The sequence below is a fragment of the Thalassophryne amazonica genome, chromosome 15, assembly GCF_902500255.1.
Source record: "Thalassophryne amazonica chromosome 15, fThaAma1.1, whole genome shotgun sequence".
Lineage (NCBI taxonomy): Eukaryota > Metazoa > Chordata > Actinopteri > Batrachoidiformes > Batrachoididae > Thalassophryne > Thalassophryne amazonica.
In genome coordinates this window covers 58,164,348-58,184,763 of record NC_047117.1, presented here as the reverse complement: position 1 = coordinate 58,184,763, position 20,416 = coordinate 58,164,348, and the positions used below count along the sequence as shown (strand labels likewise).

The 20,416-nt window shown below is 38.6% G+C and overlaps 1 protein-coding gene across 1 annotated transcript; it reads right to left on the bottom strand.

The window, feature by feature from the left end:
• Nucleotides 1–1,257: 1,257 nt before the first annotated feature.
• On the bottom strand, nt 1,258–20,107 carry LOC117526895 (CD209 antigen-like protein D). The gene is made up of 6 exons (XM_034188975.1): nt 19,866–20,107; nt 16,871–16,957; nt 7,906–8,070; nt 7,585–7,733; nt 4,139–4,242; nt 1,258–1,574 (listed from the first exon to the last, which is right to left on the bottom strand). The coding sequence occupies exons 1-6, from the start codon at nt 19,945–19,947 to the stop codon at nt 1,427–1,429; spliced, it is 735 nt and encodes a 244-aa protein (XP_034044866.1). The 5' UTR covers nt 19,948–20,107; the 3' UTR covers nt 1,258–1,426.
• Nucleotides 20,108–20,416: the final 309 nt, after the last annotated feature.

Genomic DNA, 20,416 nt, shown 5'->3' with positions numbered 1-20,416 from the left:
CATGATACCTGGTATGCAATATATAGGCCCAACACCATAGTAGGAGAAACATGCCCATATCATGATGCTTGCACCACCATGCTTCACTGTCTTCAACGTGAACTATAGCTTGAATTCAGAGTTTGGAACTGTCTGCAGCCCTTGGACCCAAAAAGAACAATTTTACTCTCATCAGTCCACAAATTATTCCTCCATTTCTCTTTAGGTGAGTTGATGTGTTCTTTGGCAAATTGTAACCTCTTCTGCACGTCTTTTATTTAACAGAGGGACTTTGCAGGGAATTCTTGCAAATAAATTAGCTTCACACAGGCGTCTTCTAACTGTCACAGCACTTACAGGTAACGCCAGACTGTCTTTGATCATCCTGGAGCTGATCAATGGGTGAGCCTTTGCCATTCTGGTAATTCTTCTGTCCATTTTGATAGTTGTTTCTTCCACACGTCTCTGGTTTTTTTTGTCCATTTTAAAGCATTGGAGATCATTGTAGATGAACAGCCTATACTTTTTTGCACCTGCGTATAGGTTTTCCCCTCTCCAATCAACTTTTTAATCAAACTACGCTGTTCTTCTGAACAATGTCTTGAACGTCCCATTTTCCTCAGGCTTTCAAAGAGAAAAGCATGTTCAACAGGTGCTGGCTTCATCCTTAAATAGGGGACACCTGATTCACACCTGTTTGTTCCACAAAACTGACGAACTCACTGACTGAATGCCACACTACTATTATTGTGAACACCCCCTTTTCTACTTTTTTTACTAATAGCCCAATTTCATAGCCTTAAGAGTGTGCATATCATGAATGCTTGGTCTTGCTGGATTTGTGAGAATCTACTGAATCTACTGGTACCTTGTTTCCCATGTAACAATAAGAAATATACTCAAAACATGGATTAATCTTTTTAGTCACATAGCACTACTATTATTCTGAACACTACTGTATTTATGAAAAGAACCCTCAAACGTGACAGACACAGGGACGGAGTCCATTTCAATGGTAACTCTTATTTCATGGCACGGGACAATAAGATTTCAGACATGTTACATCTCTCTGTTATCCCACTGATGTGTCTATAAATAAATGCAGCATCGTCCCCACACCAGCAGGGGAAAGCTGAAGGTGAGAAAACAGCATTAACTCTACTGATACTGAGGAGCCATTGAGCAAAGCTCTTCCAGGCTCCTCATTAGAGGAGGCGGTTAACTGCCAACACATCAGACTGAAGGTGTTTATATCAGTGCGAATACGGTCTGGGGGGGAGAGAACAAACATCAGGATTTTGTAACAAGTTTCAGACAAAGAAAAATCTGGAACCAATCAGAAGTCTCCTTTTTCTTTTGGCTGCTCCTGTTTTGGGGGCTGCAGCAGTTCATCATCCATCTTCATCTCACTCGCACCCATGTGGAACTCTGATTTAATATAGTAATTTCATTGATTTATTTCCTTTTCACAGATCCATCTACGGGAAAACCGCTGACAATTAAGATCATTCCAGTTACGCAGAGAGTTAAATGGTAAAATAATAACACAGTCTTCATTGTTGCCAGTGTTATTTGGTTCACCCCTCAACCAGTACCTACAAAGAAACAGTTCCTTGGTCAGTCTTTAAAATCATCATATTGGAAACAGCAGAACTCAAATTTGACTTCATTGTACTTTTAAAAATGTAATAATGACATTCAACATTATTTTAATGAAAAGGTCAAATTTTAAGACAGTAGAATTTGACCATTTGCAAAGTCGGATACGTTCTGAATGTTCATTTTCATAAAACAGCACTCGAGACGCAATGTGCCACAGAAACTAGTTACCACAGTGTGTAACTGCTGTACTGTGATACATCTACTCGTATATTGTTTAATGTAATTCAACCCAAAAGATTAACACAGATCGACACAAACTGCCTTCAGAGCTGCAACATTTTGGAGCACATTTTCAATCCATGCATGTTCGTGCATGCAGAGGTGTTGTTTTCCATGCTGTGTGTCCGTCCGTCCATCTGTGTGTGAACAAAGTAACTCAGAAAGTTTAATCGGATTTGGACCAAACTTGGTGAAACGTTTGAGGATGAGCCAAAGACAAAATAATTTGATTTTGACAAAAATCTCTTAAATGTCAAGGTCAAAAATATGGTTCAGTGCTGCATAGATATTTAGAATGTCTAATAATCATACCCATATGACTGATGGTAATCATATGTGAATTATTACCATCATTCATACGAGGTCTGTTAGAAAAGTATCCGACCTTTTTATTTTTTGCAAAAACCTGATGGATTTGAATCACGTGTGCTTGCATGAGCCAACCTTGAACCTTCATGCACATGCGTGAATTTTTTCACGCCTGTCAATTGCGTCATTTGCTGGTAAGCAGCATTTGTGTGAGGTCGTGTGTTGTGCACTCGGCGGATTTTCATTGCAAGGAAAATGGCGGAACAACTGGAACAGCGCCGCATCAAATTTAGTCAGAAACTGGGCAACAGCCAAGTGGAAACCATTATATTATATATTATATTATTGTAATATTATTATATTATTAATATATATACACATATATATATATATATATATATATATACATACATATATATACATATATTGTCTCCGTGTGCTCTGGCTTCTTCCTGTCAGGCTGCAAGAACTTGTGGCACAGAAGGTGGAGGACACAAATGCAGACCCACAGGCAGAGTTGATGGAATAATCAGAAAAACGTTATCAGGAGGCAAAGCAGTGGTTCGGTACACAAGTTGGCAGACAGCAAAAGCGGAGGTACAAGCAGGCATGAGACAAAAGGCGTGGTCAAAAACAAGCAGGGTTCAGTAACACGTAGTGACTAAGTACCTGGGCTGAGGCAAAAGCAGATCCGAAAGACAAAGCAAGGTCGGTACACAACAAGACAAAAACAAGACAAAAGGCTGAGACGTGGATACAAAAGATCGTAACGAACTGACAAGGTGGTGCTGAACTCAAAAGACTTAAATAAGGCAGGTGGTAAATTAGAGAACAAGACACTGGTGTGCAGAAGGTGCTGGAAGGGGGCATGACCGGGGAAGACAAAGGCAAGTGCAAGAGAGTGGAGTAGGACAAAAGCAAAGTGAACAGGGGCAAGATACTAAAGTGACAGAAAACCCAACAGTGCAAAACGTGACATACTTGACAACCCATAATAAATGCGAACAAAATAAAGGGGCAAAACTAAGAACTACAGTGGTGAATTAAACAGTGGAAAACCAGAAAACAAATGATAATAACTAAAAGTAGAGGGGACCTGATACGGGAAAGTGAATACAATAAACATGACAAAACAATCTAAGGACTGAATAGAAAATGAATGATGAACAAAAACCAGAGACTACAGAATACAGGTAATGCAAAGAATGACTAAACCACAAATAAATGATAAATAGAGAATTAAATTGGCAACAAAAGCATTACACAGAATAAAGAAACAAACAGAACCAAAACAAGACTTAACTGACAATGTAAAAAGATATGAAAAATAAAACCATAAAAATCCTCAGCGTACTGTAAGTCTAGACCCAAATAAGGGGAAAACCCCGATGTGAACCCCGTGCCGGGGCAAATCCTGACACCTCCTGCATCCAAAGACATACAATTTAGGTGGATTGGAAACTTTAAATTGTCCGTAGGTGTGAGTGTGTTTGTTTGTCTATATGTGACCCTGTGACAGACTTGTGTCCTGTCCAATACCCGCCTCACGCCCTGTGACTGCTGGGATAGGCTCCAGACCCAGCGACCCTCAGCTGGAGTAAGAAGCTGAAGATGAGTGAGTGAGTGAATCATTATTTTTGTTTCCACTTTGCTATTGTAATTTTTGCCACAGAACTGTAGGTATAGTTACCAATTTATCTGATCTTGTGCACAAACTTTTTCTCATAGTCACAGGTAACCTATAGTCACACCTCTTTTGTGTATCACAGTAACCAGACATGTGACACTTACTCCTGCAAGTGTGGATGTAAAGAGTCTATGTGTGATGCTTGGCTCACGTGACAAAATTCCACAACTAGCCGCATGTTTAGGATTTGCATGAACCAGTGGTTCATGTCTATTTCTCCACTATGTGGGACCACAGTCTTATATAGTTGTAAAATAATGAATGAAAAAATGAATGTCTTACATTGTGTTCAGTGGCTCTCCATTTACCCATTTCCAAGTATCTTCTTCCTCTTCATCAGTCAAACCAATCCAGTGTCCCTCACTGATCTTGCTGGTGGTGAAGTTCTATGTTTCAAGAATCATTAAATTTAAACAAATGAACCAAGATATAAGTACATTAGAAATACAAATAAATTAATAATAGCTATTCTACGCACGGTGTAATAGAGAAGAATTTTAGTCATTTTCACATCATTGTATATTTCATGTCACTTTAGTTAAGGTGCAGCAAGTTGCACTGGGTGTATGTTGGTGACATTAATAGAACAATTTGTGACATTCATGAGACTCAAGTGAATGATGATAAAAGGTAACAGCATGTCATAGCACTGCAATGCTCTGGCATGCCGTACAAAGCAGGTACATTTTAATTGAGAAAAACGTGTGCTTTAACTTGCACATGGTGCCCTCTGGCCCATTCGGATTGTAAATAACGTGCACCTGAACCAGCCACTATGACGTAGTAAGTAATGTGTGATGCTTGCTACCTGACCTGAGTAGCACATGAACTCAGGGGTCGTGATCTAATATATAATATATGTTTTCATTATCGGAATAGCTTTTCAGATAACTTTGAAAACCATTATCGGACTAATTATCTTTCAATAAGTTTTGGTCCAATAATTTTTAGACCGCTAAGATATTTTTGCAGACACGGTAAACAAAGCTGAATAGTTAAAAACATTCATGACACCTAAATCAGTTGAGCACCTACCTGTTAAATGTTTTATAGTAGATGCACAGTTCTATCCTTTGTAAACAGAGGACAGCTGGTTCTAGAAGAAGCCGATCTATCCTCTGCAGGCAAAGGAGAACTGCACACTCTCACATGCGCCACTAGCTTAGCTCATGGCAAGCTAACAGTGGACGCTCTCGTTTTGGCCAAACTTCTAGCCAGTTTTTGGTATTCTGTGTTAGTACGTGCCTGCGGCCAATGTGCTTGATGAATTCCTGTGCAAAAAGTAGTTCCTGTGAGATAATGAGTATATCTCATCTAAATTAATTCTAAAATTTACCAGCAATAAAATTATAAAGAGAACTGAAGTTTTAAGAGTGGCCGTAATAAATATTTAAGAAACTTAAAGTTTATGAGCAACTTCACCTGTTCTTGCTCAAGCACATTGTAAACATTCACACGATGGAGTTTGATGCGGAAGAGTTCAGACTGGAATGGTTTGATTACCATTTACAGTTCGCAATGAAAGACTTGGGTGTTAACTTTGTGTTAAAGTTAGAACAAGAAGCTGCACTGAAAGAGATCTATCTGGGAAGAGACACATTCTGTGTGTTGTTGCTCCAATGAGAGCGGCATGCTGAGCAGTTTCGCAAACATAGTCCAACAAGGTCAATCTGTGGGCGCGAGCTATCCCAGAATCCTAAAATAGCAGAGATGTCGGTCCAGTGAGAACCGCACTCTGAGAACTGGTCACAGGAAGAAAAAAGAAAAAAAAAAAGGCTAATTTCTTTTGACCCCATACTGATACACTGGCAATATTACCCAAGTCATCCAGAGGCATACAGTTTTAACTTATGGTTAAAAATTTTAACCAAACTAATTTCGGACAGTTATTTAAATTAACGTCATGTCTGAAGTTTTATAAAGTGAAAATATCAGATATATGTTTTAGTTTTAAAGTAATGCACTAATTTTGAAGGTTTTAGTGTGGACATGCTGTGCCCAGGTGCATTATGGGTATCTCAGTACATTCATGACAGAAAAAATGCATTTGAGATGCTCTGATCAGGCTCCACGCAGACAACAGCATTAAACTCTTTGTATCTTGTGCCTAAAACTCTCGTGATTCTCTGGGTTTATAGACGTTGTTATTGTGTTGTTTTATGTAAAAATGCCAGAAGCAGCTCAGGTTGCTCCTCCATTATTTTCAATTGGAATCATTGCAATCGTTTGCTATTTAGAGTCCTGCTTATGTCAAACACTGTCTGTCGTCTTTGTTCCAGAGTAATATATATAAGATGTCTGAAATTGAATTTGTGTTTATTAAATAGGGTGAATAAGAAGTCTGCAGGTCATAGGGCTTTCTCTTACCATGCACCTGTTCTGTGGAATGATCTCCCTGCATCAATAAAACAGTCAGATTCTGTGAAGACTTTCAAGTCCAGACTTAAGACACACTTATTTTCCCTTTTGTATGGCTAGCATACTGGTATAGTTTTACGCTTTTTACTCTTTTAATTCATTTTATTAGGAAACAGAGCGTGCCGCAGCCTCAACTTTACCTAAATTCTGGGTCTTTTAGTGAAGCTTAAGGCTAGTGGCCGGCGATCACCTTAGTATTTCCTGTTTTTCTTGTTGCTTAATGCTGACAAATTATACTGTATTTCTTGTCTTTCTGATGACTGATTGTTTTTTCTCTCTGTTTAAGGTGCAGCTCCATCCAGAGATGGGAGTTGTATTTGTGCTGGAGACCCTCCTGTCCTGTGCACCAACAGCATTTCCTGTATATTCGTTTTGTGAATTGTTTCTGTGAATTGTTTCTGTGAATTGTTCTGTAATTTATGTTTGTAGTATGGCCCAAGCAGAGGGTCACCCCTTTGAGTCTGGTCTGCTTGACTTTTCTTCCTCAGTGGGAGTTTTTCCTTACCACTGTTGCTCTGGGGGTTAGTAAGGTGAGACCTTACTTGTGTGAAGCACAAGCACCATGAGGCAACTCTGTTGTGACTTGGCGCTATATAAATGAAAATAAAATTGAAAATTGAATTGAAAGTTGTCTGTGGAAGCATTACAGTGCCACATACAGGCCTGGTACATGTACTACAGCACTTTCAGGCAGTTTGAGCATTTTCGTGTGGATGCAGATATTTCTTGAAACTGTGCTGTGTTTACAGAACACTTTTTGAAAATGACAAAGAAAAAGATCGTATTGAGAAAGTGCTGTATCTGTGTGGACAAGACCTTACTGACCAATATTTTTCACCAAGAACACACTGACACTCAGCAGCAACAGTCCTTCATTTAATAGACACCCTGATGACCATATCAACTAAAGTCACCTCAAAAATTGTTTTCTTAACAGTATCTAGAAGGTTAGTCAAAGACAACTGGACTTCAGTATTTTTCAAAACACATCCACTTTTTAGTCCAAATAATTATACAGTTGGTCCTTCTACTGAACCTGACAATCAATAATATGGTCAGGTCAGGTAAAAGTCCTCTTTCTAATATCCCTGAACAGCCCATAATTACCACCAAACAATGGATGGTAAATTCTGCCCTCAAACATTTGTTGTGGGAAACAAAAGGGTTAATAAACAACAATAGTTGTTGAAATAAGAACTTGCAGTTTTCTGAGAGTTATGTCAACATGATAGTAAGGGAATAAAATATTCATCTGTTAACAACATGGGCAGATCAAACCTCATAACTGTTCAATTCAACATCTGACTCACCTGTTCAGCTTCACTAGTTATAATCACCAGGTGGGCACCAAGTTTTTCACATTCTGCTTTGCTGTCGTACCAGTTTTTTCGTGTGATGGAGAACAAATAACAGCTGCCATCAAATCTGTTCCCATATGTACATATATCTGCCAACACCTCTGTTTCGGAGGGGGAGAGAGAGAGAAATCACTCAATCTTCACTTAACAATTCAGTAAAACAATGACAAAGCATAACCAAAACATTAAACAATTGCTGACAGTCAATTTTCAAATAGCATACATTATACTTTGTCCTCTTGTATGACCGACAAATAAAACTATTTCACTTACTTGAAAGCTGAGCCTGTAATTCATTTTTTTCTCGTGTGAGGTTCCTGTTAATGGTCTCTAACTGGCTCATGTTTTGGGTCAGGTTGTAGTTGAGTTCTTTTAGTTGACTGACACTGCTCTGCAGCTTGTCTCTCTCCTTGGACAGGTTACTGCTGTCTTCACTCCCTGTCACAGAAAAGAAAGAACACACTGATGGTTGAAGCATTCATTACAATGCATCCAGAAAGTATTCACAGCGCTTCACCTTTTCCACATTTTATTATGTTGCAGCTTATTCCAAAATGGAATAAATTAATTTTTCCCCTCAAAATTCTACTCACAACACCCCATAATGACAACATGAAACATGATTTTTTTTTTTTTTTTTTTTTATAAAATTGTTCAAAATAAAAAAAAACTAAAAAATCACATGTACATAAGTATTCACACCCCTCGATCAATAGTATGTTGATGCACTTTTGGCAGCGATGACAACATGAAATGACAAAATGCGATGACAATATGACATGTGATGACAAATGGCAACATGAAAATGATTTTTTGAAATTGTTGCAAAGTTATTAAAAATAAAATACAAAGAAATCACCTGTACCTAAGTATTCAAACCCTTTGCTCAATACTTTGTTGATGCATCTTTGGCAGCAATTACAGCCTCAAGTGTTACAGACTATATTGCCACAAGCCTGGCACACCTATCTTTGGGCCGCACGGTGTCCTAGTGGTTAGCACTATTGCCTCACAGCAAGAAGGTCATGGGTTTCATTACCACCTGTGGCCTTTCTGTGTTCAATTTGCATGTTCTCCCCATGTTTGCATGGGTTTTTTCCAGGTGGTCCAGTTTCCCCCAACATTTAAAAACACGCAGTTTATGTGAATTGAAACTTTACAAATGTCCAGGTCTCCCTTGCAACAGAGGTCTCAATGTCAATGGAACTAACCTGGTTAAATTAAAATGAACAGTTTTGCCCATTTCTCCATGCAGCAATTCTTTGCAAGAATGGGCAAAACTGCCCAAAGATAAGCGTGACAACATTGTGGCATATTAACCCTCTGGGGTCCGAGGGCATTTTTTAGACAGTACACTCGCCTGGCATAAATGTTATATTATTGCTGTTAACAGCTCTCCCTGCATCCCACAATCAAGTTTTATTTCTCTTTTTTAGGACAACCTGTACTTTCATAATATATATGCTTTTGTTGTGCTTTATAAGTGTAATAAAGGTTTACAATCAGAAATAAAAAAGGAAAAGTAAAGCAGAAAATAATTTTCCACACACATTTATTCAAAACACACAGCAAACTATAATAAACAATTGTTTTGACACTTTATAAAGGTAATTTGAGGTCTTGTGTGAAAGACTGTACAACAAAAAGGTTCAAACAATAAACACAAATGCACATTTTGAACAATATATACAAAATGGTCTATGCGTTTTGTTTGTCTTCATCTCAAAGCAATTTCTGTCTGCTATTACACAAAGGTCACATCACAAATTTCTACTTCTACTGTGTTTTGGAGTGTTCTGTGCTACTCCTAAAGCAGCTTTCATTCACACTTTGGCTCCTTACAATCTGAGGAGCGGCCCCTCCCCCTAGCTCCATTGATATGGTAAACAGTGCTTTACGCCAAGAAAGCAACAGAGTTATCCAGTGACATTCACATGCAAACAAGGAGCAATCCTGATAGTTATACACTCTTGATTGTCATCAGAGGATCTCCATCTGCTCCCTCTGCTTTCACTGATTGCTGTGCGTAATGGCACAGGGCACATTGGAGCACCCAGGGGGCTATTCATATGGGCCAACTAGTAACATATCACTCCTGAAAACGATCTTTGGCTTTTCACGTGAGGTAAATCTGCCCAACAATTGGAGTTTCTAAAACCATGTGACGGTGAACCAATTCCAATTGGACACTCACATTGCGCACATCATCACACAGCTTCTATGAGGAGTACAAAGATGGCTGATGGCTGGCTCAAAAGTCCACAGAGTTAACTTTTCAGCAAAAAAAAAAATTATGTTTCTATCTCATATCATTAAAAAGTTATTTATAATTTAGTAAAGCTTGGTCTTAGCCGTCATATACGACGGCGTCGGCCCCAGAGGTTTAAAGAAGACTTGATGCTGTTATTACTGCCAAAGGTGCATCAGCAAAGTTTTGAGCAAAGTGCGTAAATACTTATGTATAAATGATTTCTTAGTATTTTTTTTTTAACTGCAACAATTTGTACCAATTTCAACAAAACAAAAGTTGCCTAATAAGCCAACGATGGATTTGGACCTGAATTGGAAAGGTCCAGCCAACCCTAATACATGCAAGGGTGGCTGTATTAATGAACCATCAAGCAGTAAAAACGGAAGTAATTGAAGGAAACCATGCAAAAAGCAGAGAATAGAGGAAATCAAAACCAACATTTTACATAAAAAAGAAAAATAACTGGTGCAACACAGGAATGAGTGCCAGAAAATGTAATAAGGTGCTGAAAGTAAAAAATGTTCAACAGGACTGACGTTTCAATGTGAGAGTCACATCTTCCTCAGAGTCCTGCACAAACAGATGGTACAGCTTAAATACTGATAGGAAGCAGGTGCTTTCAAAAGGGCATGACCATCCATCAGACACAACCCTCACTCAATTAGTAATCAATTCATGATTAGAAACACACTGTCCCAAAACACACAAGACTAAAAAACAATTATTAGAGAAAACAAGTAAATTTTAGATCTTCATTCAAACCAAAAGGCTCCAAAGTGCCTAAAGTATAAATCCAAAATGTTTCTCTACATAAGAGTTTTTTGATAATATCACCACCTCTGGGTGGGGCTATGATTCTCTCAATCCCCCAAAATTTTAAGGATGCTGGAGAGCCATGACCGGCCTGTTTGGACAATGTATGCCTTTTAGACTTTTTAGACTTTTTAGATCTCACTATTTACAAGGATGTCAATAATTCTTTGCAATCCACAAGGGCATTTTAAAATATATACTACATGAGTAGTATTACAATTGATACATGAAGAAATAGGATATTGCTTACCAGTGCGAGGATGAGATAAACATGAAGTATTAGTGGAATTTGAACAATGTGCACAATTACCACACCTAAAGAAACCTTTTGGTGAGCTGGAGGGCCAGGCAGTTGAGACGGGACTGATCATATCTGAATGAACAAGTCTGTCACCAATATTTCGGGCACGCCTAAATATAAATTTAGGCGGTTCATCACAGATGACTTTAAGTGTGGGATCACTCTTCAGAATGTGCCAATATTTATAAATTATGTTTTTTATTCTTCCTGCAAATGGAGTATAGCAGGTAGAAAAAAAACAATTTAGATGTTGAAGAAGATTTAGATTTTTTCTTAAGTAAAGAGGCACGATCAGTATTTAGAGCTCTATCCCATGCTTTACCAATGTTAGTTCTACTATAACCACGGTGTTCAAACAGAGTTGCTAGATGGGCTGCTTTTGACATGAAGTCTGTGACAGAACTGCAATTTCTTCTAACTCACAACAACTGACCCACTGGTATGTTACAAACTAAATGGGGCGGATGATTACTATCAGCTCTCAATAAAGTATTTCTGCTAAGAGGTTTGCGGTAAATAGTTGATTGCAAAGAATTATTGACATCCTTGTAAATAGTGAGATCTAAAAAGTCTAAAAAGTCTAAAAGGCATACATTGGCCAAACAAAACGTCAACTTAAATTACGGCTACCTGAACATAAAACGGCAATCCGTACTCAGAATTTAACTTATGCCATGGCAAGGCACTATAAACAGGCCAGTCATGGCTCTCCAGCATCCTTAAAATTTTGGGGGATTGAGAGAATCATAGCCCCACCCAGAGGTGGTGATATTATCAAAAAACTCTTATGTAGAGAAGCATTTTGGATTTATACTTTAGGCATTTTGGAACCTTTTGGTTTGAATGAAGATCTAAAATTTACTTGTTTTCTCTAATAATTGTTTTTCAGTCTGGTTTTAGTCTTGTGTGTTTTGGGACAGTGTGTTTCTAATCATGAATTGATTACTAATTGAGTGAGGGTTGTGTCTGATGGATGGTCATGCCCTTTTGAAAGCACCTGCTTCCTATCAGTATTTAAGCTGTACCATCTCTGTTTGTGCAGAACTCTGAGGAAGATGTGACTCTCACATCGAAATGTTAGTCCTGTTGAACATTTTTTACTTTCAGCACCTTATTAAATTTTCTGGCACTCATTCCTGTGTTGCACCAGTTATTTTTCTTTTTTACAAATTAGTCCTACTTGGCTGCACCAGATTTGTTTGTGCTATACAGAAGCGCAGTGAACTCTTTGTTTTTGCTCTACAACTTTTTGGCCAGAGGACAGGCCTTTTGTTCCTGCTGCACGCTGTAAGAAGTCAAGATGTCAAGCTTTGAACTGATTAATGCAAGTACTACTGCACGTTCACAAACTTTGTCTTTTACTGATGAGCAAGGTGCTGAAATTGTTTTGCCTCACTCCTTATTTAAGGATACATTTAAATCTTCAGAGTCCAATATACTGTCTTTGTCTAAAGAATTAGAAGATCTGAAGAAGTCTGAATCCAGATTTTTGTGGCATTCTATAACTTTGTCTGAATATTGGAGAGTTAAGCGCATTCCGCGTGGTTTGCGCATCAATAAAACTCCGTCATTTGGGTTGAATGATGAACTCTTCATGTTGAAATGGGAGCAAATTTTAAATAAATGCTCCCTTGATTTGATGCTTTTGATAATTGAGAAGACTAAATCTGAACAAGAGAAACTTAGAATGGATGTGCTGCGGGTGGAAGAAGAAATGAGGAGCAAGGTCAATGCTGATGTGTTTGCTGAGGTTATAGAGAAATCCTCCATCTCCTTGTTGTCCTTTGTAAAAGACCTACAGGCATATAAGATAAGGAAGTATGAACGGGACACTAAAGATTATGTGGATGGATCAGTTTATGACTGGCATGGTAAAAAGAGGAAGTTTTTTGTGAATAAACGCCCACTCCTCCTTCAGACGCACAGGGCGAGCAAGAGAGATTCTTCTGATGAACTCAGTGACGTCGGAGGACGTGGTGCCTCTCAATCCAGCAGTTCCTCTTTTTTAGATCAAGGCCCCACTCGTCGAGGAGTAAGACGCGGCGGGGCTCGAGGGGGAAGAAGAAGAGAACCCCCGCTGCCCACTCGCTGGTCCATGCGGACGCATCCAAGGAGACTGTGATTAACATCTCTGATTCTGTCCTCACAGCTACTGAGATAGCGGTTCTACAGAAAGGACTCTCCTTTGCCCCTTCTAACCACCTTGACTCTTTCTCTCTTATAGTTGATTCTTTAGACAGCTGCATTTGAAATATTTTTTTTCTAAATCTAACAATAAGTCTAATAATAAAAGGGATTTGGATTCTAATATTAGTGAGTCTCTAAGAGAAGTTACTCCTTTTAAAAACCCAAGTTTTTTGCCGTCTTACGCCTGTTTAGTGATGGGTTTGTTGTGTGGGCCGCTGAAGAGGAGGTACTGCTGGCCCACCACCACCAGAGGGCACCCTGCCTGGAGTGAGACGGCAGCGCCCTCTGGTGCCAACTTAAATTACGGATAGCTGAACATAAAACGGCAATCCGTACTCAGAATTTAACTCATGCCATGGCAAGGCACTATAAACAGGCCGGTCATGGCTCTCCAGCATCCTTAAAATTTTGGGGGATTGAGAGAATCATAGCCTCACCCAGAGGTGGTGATATTATCAAAAAACTCTTATGTAGAGAAACATTTTGGATTTATACTTTAGGCACTTTGGAGCCTTTTGGTTTGAATGAAGATCTAAAATTTACTTGTTTTCTCTAATAATTGTTTTTTAGTCTTGTGTGTTTTGGGACAGTGTGTTTCTAATCATGAATTGATTACTAATTGAGTGAGGGTTGTGTCTGATGGATGGTCATGCCCTTTTGAAAGCACCTGCTTCCTATCAGTATTTAAGTTGTACCATCTGTTTGTGCAGGACTCTGAGGAAGATGTGACTCTCACATCGAAACGTCAGTCCTGTTGAACATTTTTTACTTTCAGCACCTTATTAAATTTTCTGGCACTCATTCCTGTGTTGCACCAGTTATTTTTCTTTTTTATGTAAAATGTTGGTTTTGATTTCCTCTATTCTCTGCTTTTTGCATGGTTTCCTTCAATTACTTCCGTTTTTATTGCTTGATGGTCCATTAATACAGCCACCCTTGCCTGTATTAGGGTTGGCTGGACCTTTCCAATTCAGGTCCAAATCTATCGTTGGCTTATTAGGAAACTTTTGTTTTGTTGAAATTGGTACAAATTGTTGCAGTTAAAAAAAAATCACTTATACATAAGTATTTACGCACTTTGCTCAAAACTTTGCTGATACACCTTTGGCAGTAATAACAGCATCAAGTCTTCTTTAAACCTCTGGGGCCGACACCATCGTATATGACGGCTAAGACCAAGCTTTACTAAATTATAAATAACTTTTTAATGATATGAGATAGAAACATAATTTTTTTTTCTGCTGAAAAGTTAACTCTGTGGACTTTCGAGCCAGCCATCAGCCATTTTTGTACTCCTCATAAAAGCTGCGTGATGATGTGCGCAATGTGAGTGTCCAATTGGAATTGATTCACCATCACATGGTTTTAGAAAATCCAATTGTCGGGCAGATTTACCTCATGTGAAAAGCCAAAGATCGTTTTCAGGAGTGATATGTTACTAGTTGGCCCATATGAATAGCCCGCTGGGTGCTCCAATGCACCCTGTGCCATTACGCACAGCAATCAGTGAAAGCAGACGGAGCAGATGGACAGCCTCTGATGACAATCTCACGTGCTCAAACAAAGAGTGTATAACTATCAGGATTGCTCCTTGTTTGCATGTGAATGTCACTGGATAACTCTGTTGCTTTCTTGGCGTAAAGCACTGTTTAGCATATCAATGGAGCTAGGGGGAGGGGCCGCTCCTCAGATTGTAAGGAGCCAAAGTGTGAATGAAAGCTGCTTTAGGAGTAGCACAGAACACTCCAAAACACAGTAGAAGTAGAAATTTGTGATGTGACCTTTGTGTAATAGCAGACAGAAATTGCTTTGAGATGAAGACAAACAAAACGCATTGACCATTTTGTATATATTGTTCAAAATGTGCATTTGTGTTTATTGTTTGAACCTTTTTGTTGTACAGTCTTTCACACAAGACCTCAAATGACCTTTATAAAGTGTCAAAACAGTTGTTTATTATAGTTTGCTGTGTGTTTTGAATAAATGTGTGTGGAAAATTATTTTCTGCTTTACTTTTCCTTTTTTATTTCTGACTATAAACCGTTATTACACTTATAAAGCACAATAAAAGCATATATATTATGAAAGTACAGGTTGTCCTGAAAAAAAGAGAAATAAAACTTGATTGTGGGATGCAGGGAGAACTGTTAACAGCAATAATAAAACATTTATGCCAGGCGAGTGAACTGTCTAAAAAATGCCCTCGGACCCCAGAGGGTTAATATGATGCCACAATGTTGTCACGCTTATCTTTGGGCAGTTTTGCAAAAACAGAAAGTTGAAAGTACAAATATTTTTGGAGAAATTAGCAATTTTAGCAAATCAGTAAAGAGTTTTAAATGTTATTGTGTTTCATGTTATTTTAACAGTGTTGTTAGTGTTATTGATTGTGTTTTTGCAGTTCAATTAGTTTAGTCAGTTTAGTTAAGTGTCATGTTGTTACCATGAGTGAAAAGAGTATTGCTTTTGATGTCTTCCGCCACCGTCTCTATGCGTGTGTAAAAATTAAAGGCACCTGCTTGCAGCAGAATCCAGAAAAACTAAAAGCTCTGTGTGTGTTACAGGGACAGCTGACATTTGCCATTTGGTATGTTTATGTATTTTGGGTCAAGGATGAATGGCACAAACATGGAATGTTGATACGTTTCATATTTTTGGAGAAACTACGGCTAGTAGATAAAGCTGCTAATTACATTTTGGACTAACGTGCTATTCCAGCAGGGTGCTGTAAATCATCTTTATATTAAAAGCATGAGTGCATGCCTGTGTGCTTTTATTTAGTAAGTTTAATGTAAGCACATAATATAATTGTAAATGTGTTAAAAATACATGGATGACACAAAGTGAAAACACTTATTTCCATTGTGGCCCATTTAAAAATCAAATGACAAAATAGAATTTTAAATTAAATAATCATAATGCTGGTAATAATAATAATGCTAATGACGATAATAATAGTGTGTCTATGATACCAAGAACCTAAACAAAGTATAAATACATTAAGATAGTAAATTAACATTAAAAAATTACACAATTAACAGGAAATAAAAGTTGAGTTACTCTTCTAAAAATTGTTGAGGTCTAAGGTTCTAAAAACATTCTGGACTTACACACCACTATACAAGCTTTACTTAATTTATTACCACCCTTGAAAAAAGTCACTTATCTTTTTTAAAAACACTACCCAATCTAGAGCCCATGGATTCCCACAGGCAACGTGCTAATTTGTATTATAATAGTCAAGTGGCCTCTATGTGCGTGTATGGCTTTGATCACAGAGAAACTGAGGATAGCTGACATTTGCCAGTTTGTATGCTTATGTATGTTGGGTTAAGAATGAACGCTGCAAAAATGGAAAGTTTATAGGACTAATCATTTTGGAAAAATTAGCTACATTAACTAACAACAATGAACAATGGACGTTGTGCTGCAATGCACCATGGGGGTGGGGGTTTTGGGGTTTTCAATGTTATTATTGTGGTTCACGTTAGTTTAACAGTGGGATTCACATTTAATAATGTTGTCATAGCCTGGTGAAACAACTCCATGTCATATCTTCTACAGAGTTAAATGGTGATCGAGTAATAATATGTATATTGCAGCGGTGAGATCCATTCAGCTGCGAGCCTTTGACACGTCCAATGACATTTATTTTTACTTTTTTGAAAGATAAAAAGCTTTTTCACCTGTGAGGCGCAAAGAAATATTAAGAATGGCTTGTAGAAGGCACAGCAGGCAAAAGCTGAAGTAGGCCAGTTTACAGAGTCTTCTCTCTGTAAAATCGACATGCAAGAGAGACATAATGTTGTAAATGGAGTGACTACTTTGGCAGTTAAATTAACATGATTGTTCATTATATAATGGGTGAGTGGATCCTTGCCATTTGATTGGTGCTTTGTATGCCACGTGAAATGGATTTTTCGTTCCATTTGTGTTGTGTTGCATTTACCGTGCAAATTTGATTCCATTTACCGTGCAATTTGGTTCCATACATTTTGTACCATTCACCCTATTAACGTATCCCATAATCCCTTGCGCGCCAGAGAGTTGCTGCAGTCAAACAACATAGAGAATCCACATGATGACAATTGTAAATTAATATTATACAACAAAAATGTAATTTATGCTTTTCATCACGTTAATAAGAGACTGCATGCATGATACACTGAAAACTTGCTAAAACAATTATAATCCGTGTCTGCTACGTTTAATCTGTGTGTAATTTAATAAATGCAAACTGAATTTCAGACATATTATATATATTAGTCTGGAACTAAGACAACAGTGTTGTAAAGAACAATAATCAAGACGTTAAAGAGCAAACTTCACTTTCCCCCAGAACGACATGAACAGGAAGCAAGCGTAGCTCACAGCAGCTCCCATTGAAAATAACGGAGACAGCCTGTGACTCTCGCATGTTTACATAAAACAAATGCAATAACATCTATAATCCCGGAGAATATATTCATTATATATATATATATATATATATATATATATATATATATATATATATATATATATATATATATATATATATATATATATATATATATATATATATATATATATATATATATATACGAGGCCTGTTAGAAAACTATCCGACCTTTTTATTTATTTTTTTTTTTAATTATATGGATTTGAGCATGTGCGCTTGCATCAGCCAAGCTTGAACCTTCGTGCGCATGCGTGAGTTTTGTCACGCCTGTCAGTTGCGTCCTTCGCCTGTGGGCAGGCTTGGAGTGAGCACTGGTCCACCCCCCGCATCGGATTTTCATTGTCAGGAAAATGGCTGAGCGATTGGAGCAGCGCTGAATCAAATTTTTCCAGAAACTGTGAGAGACAGCCAGGTGGAAACCATTCGGAAGATTCAGACGGCTTTTGGTGAAGATACTCTGGGCGTCACACAGATTAAGGATCATTACAACTGGATTAAAGATGGCCCACAGCGGCGCAGGGCGCGCCGCGCTCCAAGCGGTCATCGACAGGCAGAAACGACCAGATCATTTCCATAGTGAAGGCTGTGTTGATCCGGCATGTCGTCTGACTACCAGTGAAATTGTGGAAGAGGTGTACATCAGCACTTTTGCGGCACATTCCACTGTTACAGGAGATTTTGTAATGAAAGACGTGCGGAGGAATTCACGCGTCGGGACGGAGCCGCTCATGGCGCACAACAAAAAGCACATCCATGTTGGAAGTCTCACAGGACAAGTTGTGACATGCCCAGCTGTTACACAATTTCTCGGATACTCACTCGACTGAAAAGCCACCGAAAGCCGTCTGAATCTTCCGAATGGTTCAGACGGCTTTCGGTGGCTTTTCAGTCGTGTGACTATCCGAGAAATTGTGGACGGGGTGGGCATGTCACAACATGTCCTGTGAGGCTTCAACACGAAGGCGCTTTTGCTCCGCCATCAGCTTCGTGCCGATGAATTTCGCTGCAGCTCTTTTCATGGCAAAATCTTCTGTCACAGTGGAATGTGCCGAAAAAGTGCTGATGTCCACCTCTTCCGCAATTTCTCAGATAGTCACACGACGGTCCCACATCACCACAGCGTTCACTTTGGAATGATCCGGTCATTTCAGCATGTTGATGGCTGACCAGAGCGTGACTCGCTCTCCACCATTGTGCGGCCATCTTTAAACCAGTTGTACTGCTCCTTAATCTGTGTGATGCCCATAGGATCGTCACCGAAAGCCGTCTGAATAATCCAAATGGTTTCCACCTGGCTGTCGCCCAGTTTCTGGCAAAATTTGATGCAGTCGCACTGCTCCAGTCGTTCCGCCATTTCCTTGCAAAGAAAAAATGATGAGAGACTACACCCATCCTCACACAAAGGCTACTTACAAGCAAATGATGCAACCCACAGGCGTGAAAAAATTCACGCATGCACACGAAGGTTCAAGGTTGGCTCATGCAAGCACATGTGATTCAAATCCATCAGGTTTTTGAAAAAAATAAAAAGGTCGGATACTTTTCCAACAGACCTCGTGTGTGTGTGTATATATATATATATATATAGCTTTATGTTGCGGTGTTAATGGTGTCCGTGTGCAGCGGTTAAAGTGCAGCCCGATCAGAGCATCTCAATGCAGTTCTCAATGTTACTGAGATCTCGCAGAGCGGCGACCTCTTCGAAGTTTTGCGGGATTTGAAACGTCAGTAGGGCAAATTGCACTCTGTGAACCACGCCGATGCACAGATGAGTGAGGGCGGCGTATAGCTAAACATGGCAGAATTTGTTTTGCTGACAGACTACGATGGGAACGAGCTAATTGACAGTGATAATTGTTCTAACACACACAAAAAAACAAATCCACGAAGCTGTAAGCCATCTGGAGAAATGAAGAGCTGTTAGGATGAAAAGCTGGACAAATTTTTGATGTAATTTTTCACTTGAGTAAGGAAGTACACAAAGTGTTTTGTTTGTTTGTTTGTTATTTTGGAAGTACACAAAGTCAGTGCATGGCATCACAGACTGTATCATCGCAATTTTGGACTCCAATTTAAAGTTCATGTTGGACTGTTGAGCACCAGTGGAAGATCAAAATGTAATAAAATATCAAATGACAAAGATCTATTTCAGCCATTATATAAAACAAATAATGAATATTTTTTTTCATTCTTTCAATGGAACAAACAATTAGGCGAAATCTGGAATGTACCAATGTTACCTGTTTGAATGGTGTCTCCAGTTCTCTGTCTTTGTGTGTGTCTTGAGTTTCTCACATACTCATCATTAATATAATCCGCCATCTCCACTGCCGTCTGGTTGCCTTTTTAAACCTGGTGTTAACATGTACAAGTCACTGCTGCCTGATTTGAGTCCTCTGAACCGTCCAGCGAAGCATTTCCTCTTTGAGCTAATACATTCAAAGTCATACTTCAAAAAAGCAGAAGTGTTTCTGAATAAAAGCTTCTTGTTCTTTCTCCTTCATGTATACAAGACAATTCATTTTCTTGGTATGGAACTGACTGTATTTATATGTTGTTTTGTTTCTTTTTGCAGTTTTGCTCAAATATGGTACAGTGCAGGACATTCAAAACTGCAGTAACCGTTTTCTTGATTTTTGCTGAATTGTAATGAGTCAGTCTGTTCTCTGCATACACTTAAAAAAAAAGAACCAACTTAAAGCATTACAATTGGTAAAACCTGAATTAATTAAGTTGTTTGAACTTAAATTTGTAAGTTACTTACAAACTTAAGTTCAAACAACTTAATTCA

Bases quoted from the DNA above. Each gene is read 5' to 3' on its own strand.
- LOC117526895 (XM_034188975.1), bottom strand. From the start codon at position 19,947: ATGGCGGATTATATTAATGATGAGTATGTGAGAAACTCAAGACACACA. The intron at 16,958-19,865 runs GTAACATTGGTA...TCGATTTTACAG, and splicing joins TGGAGACACCATTCAAACAG to AGAGAAGACTCTGTAAACTG. The intron at 1,575-4,138 runs GTAAGACATTCA...GTTTCTTTGTAG, and splicing joins GGAGAGCCACTGAACACAAT to GTACTGGTTGAGGGGTGAAC.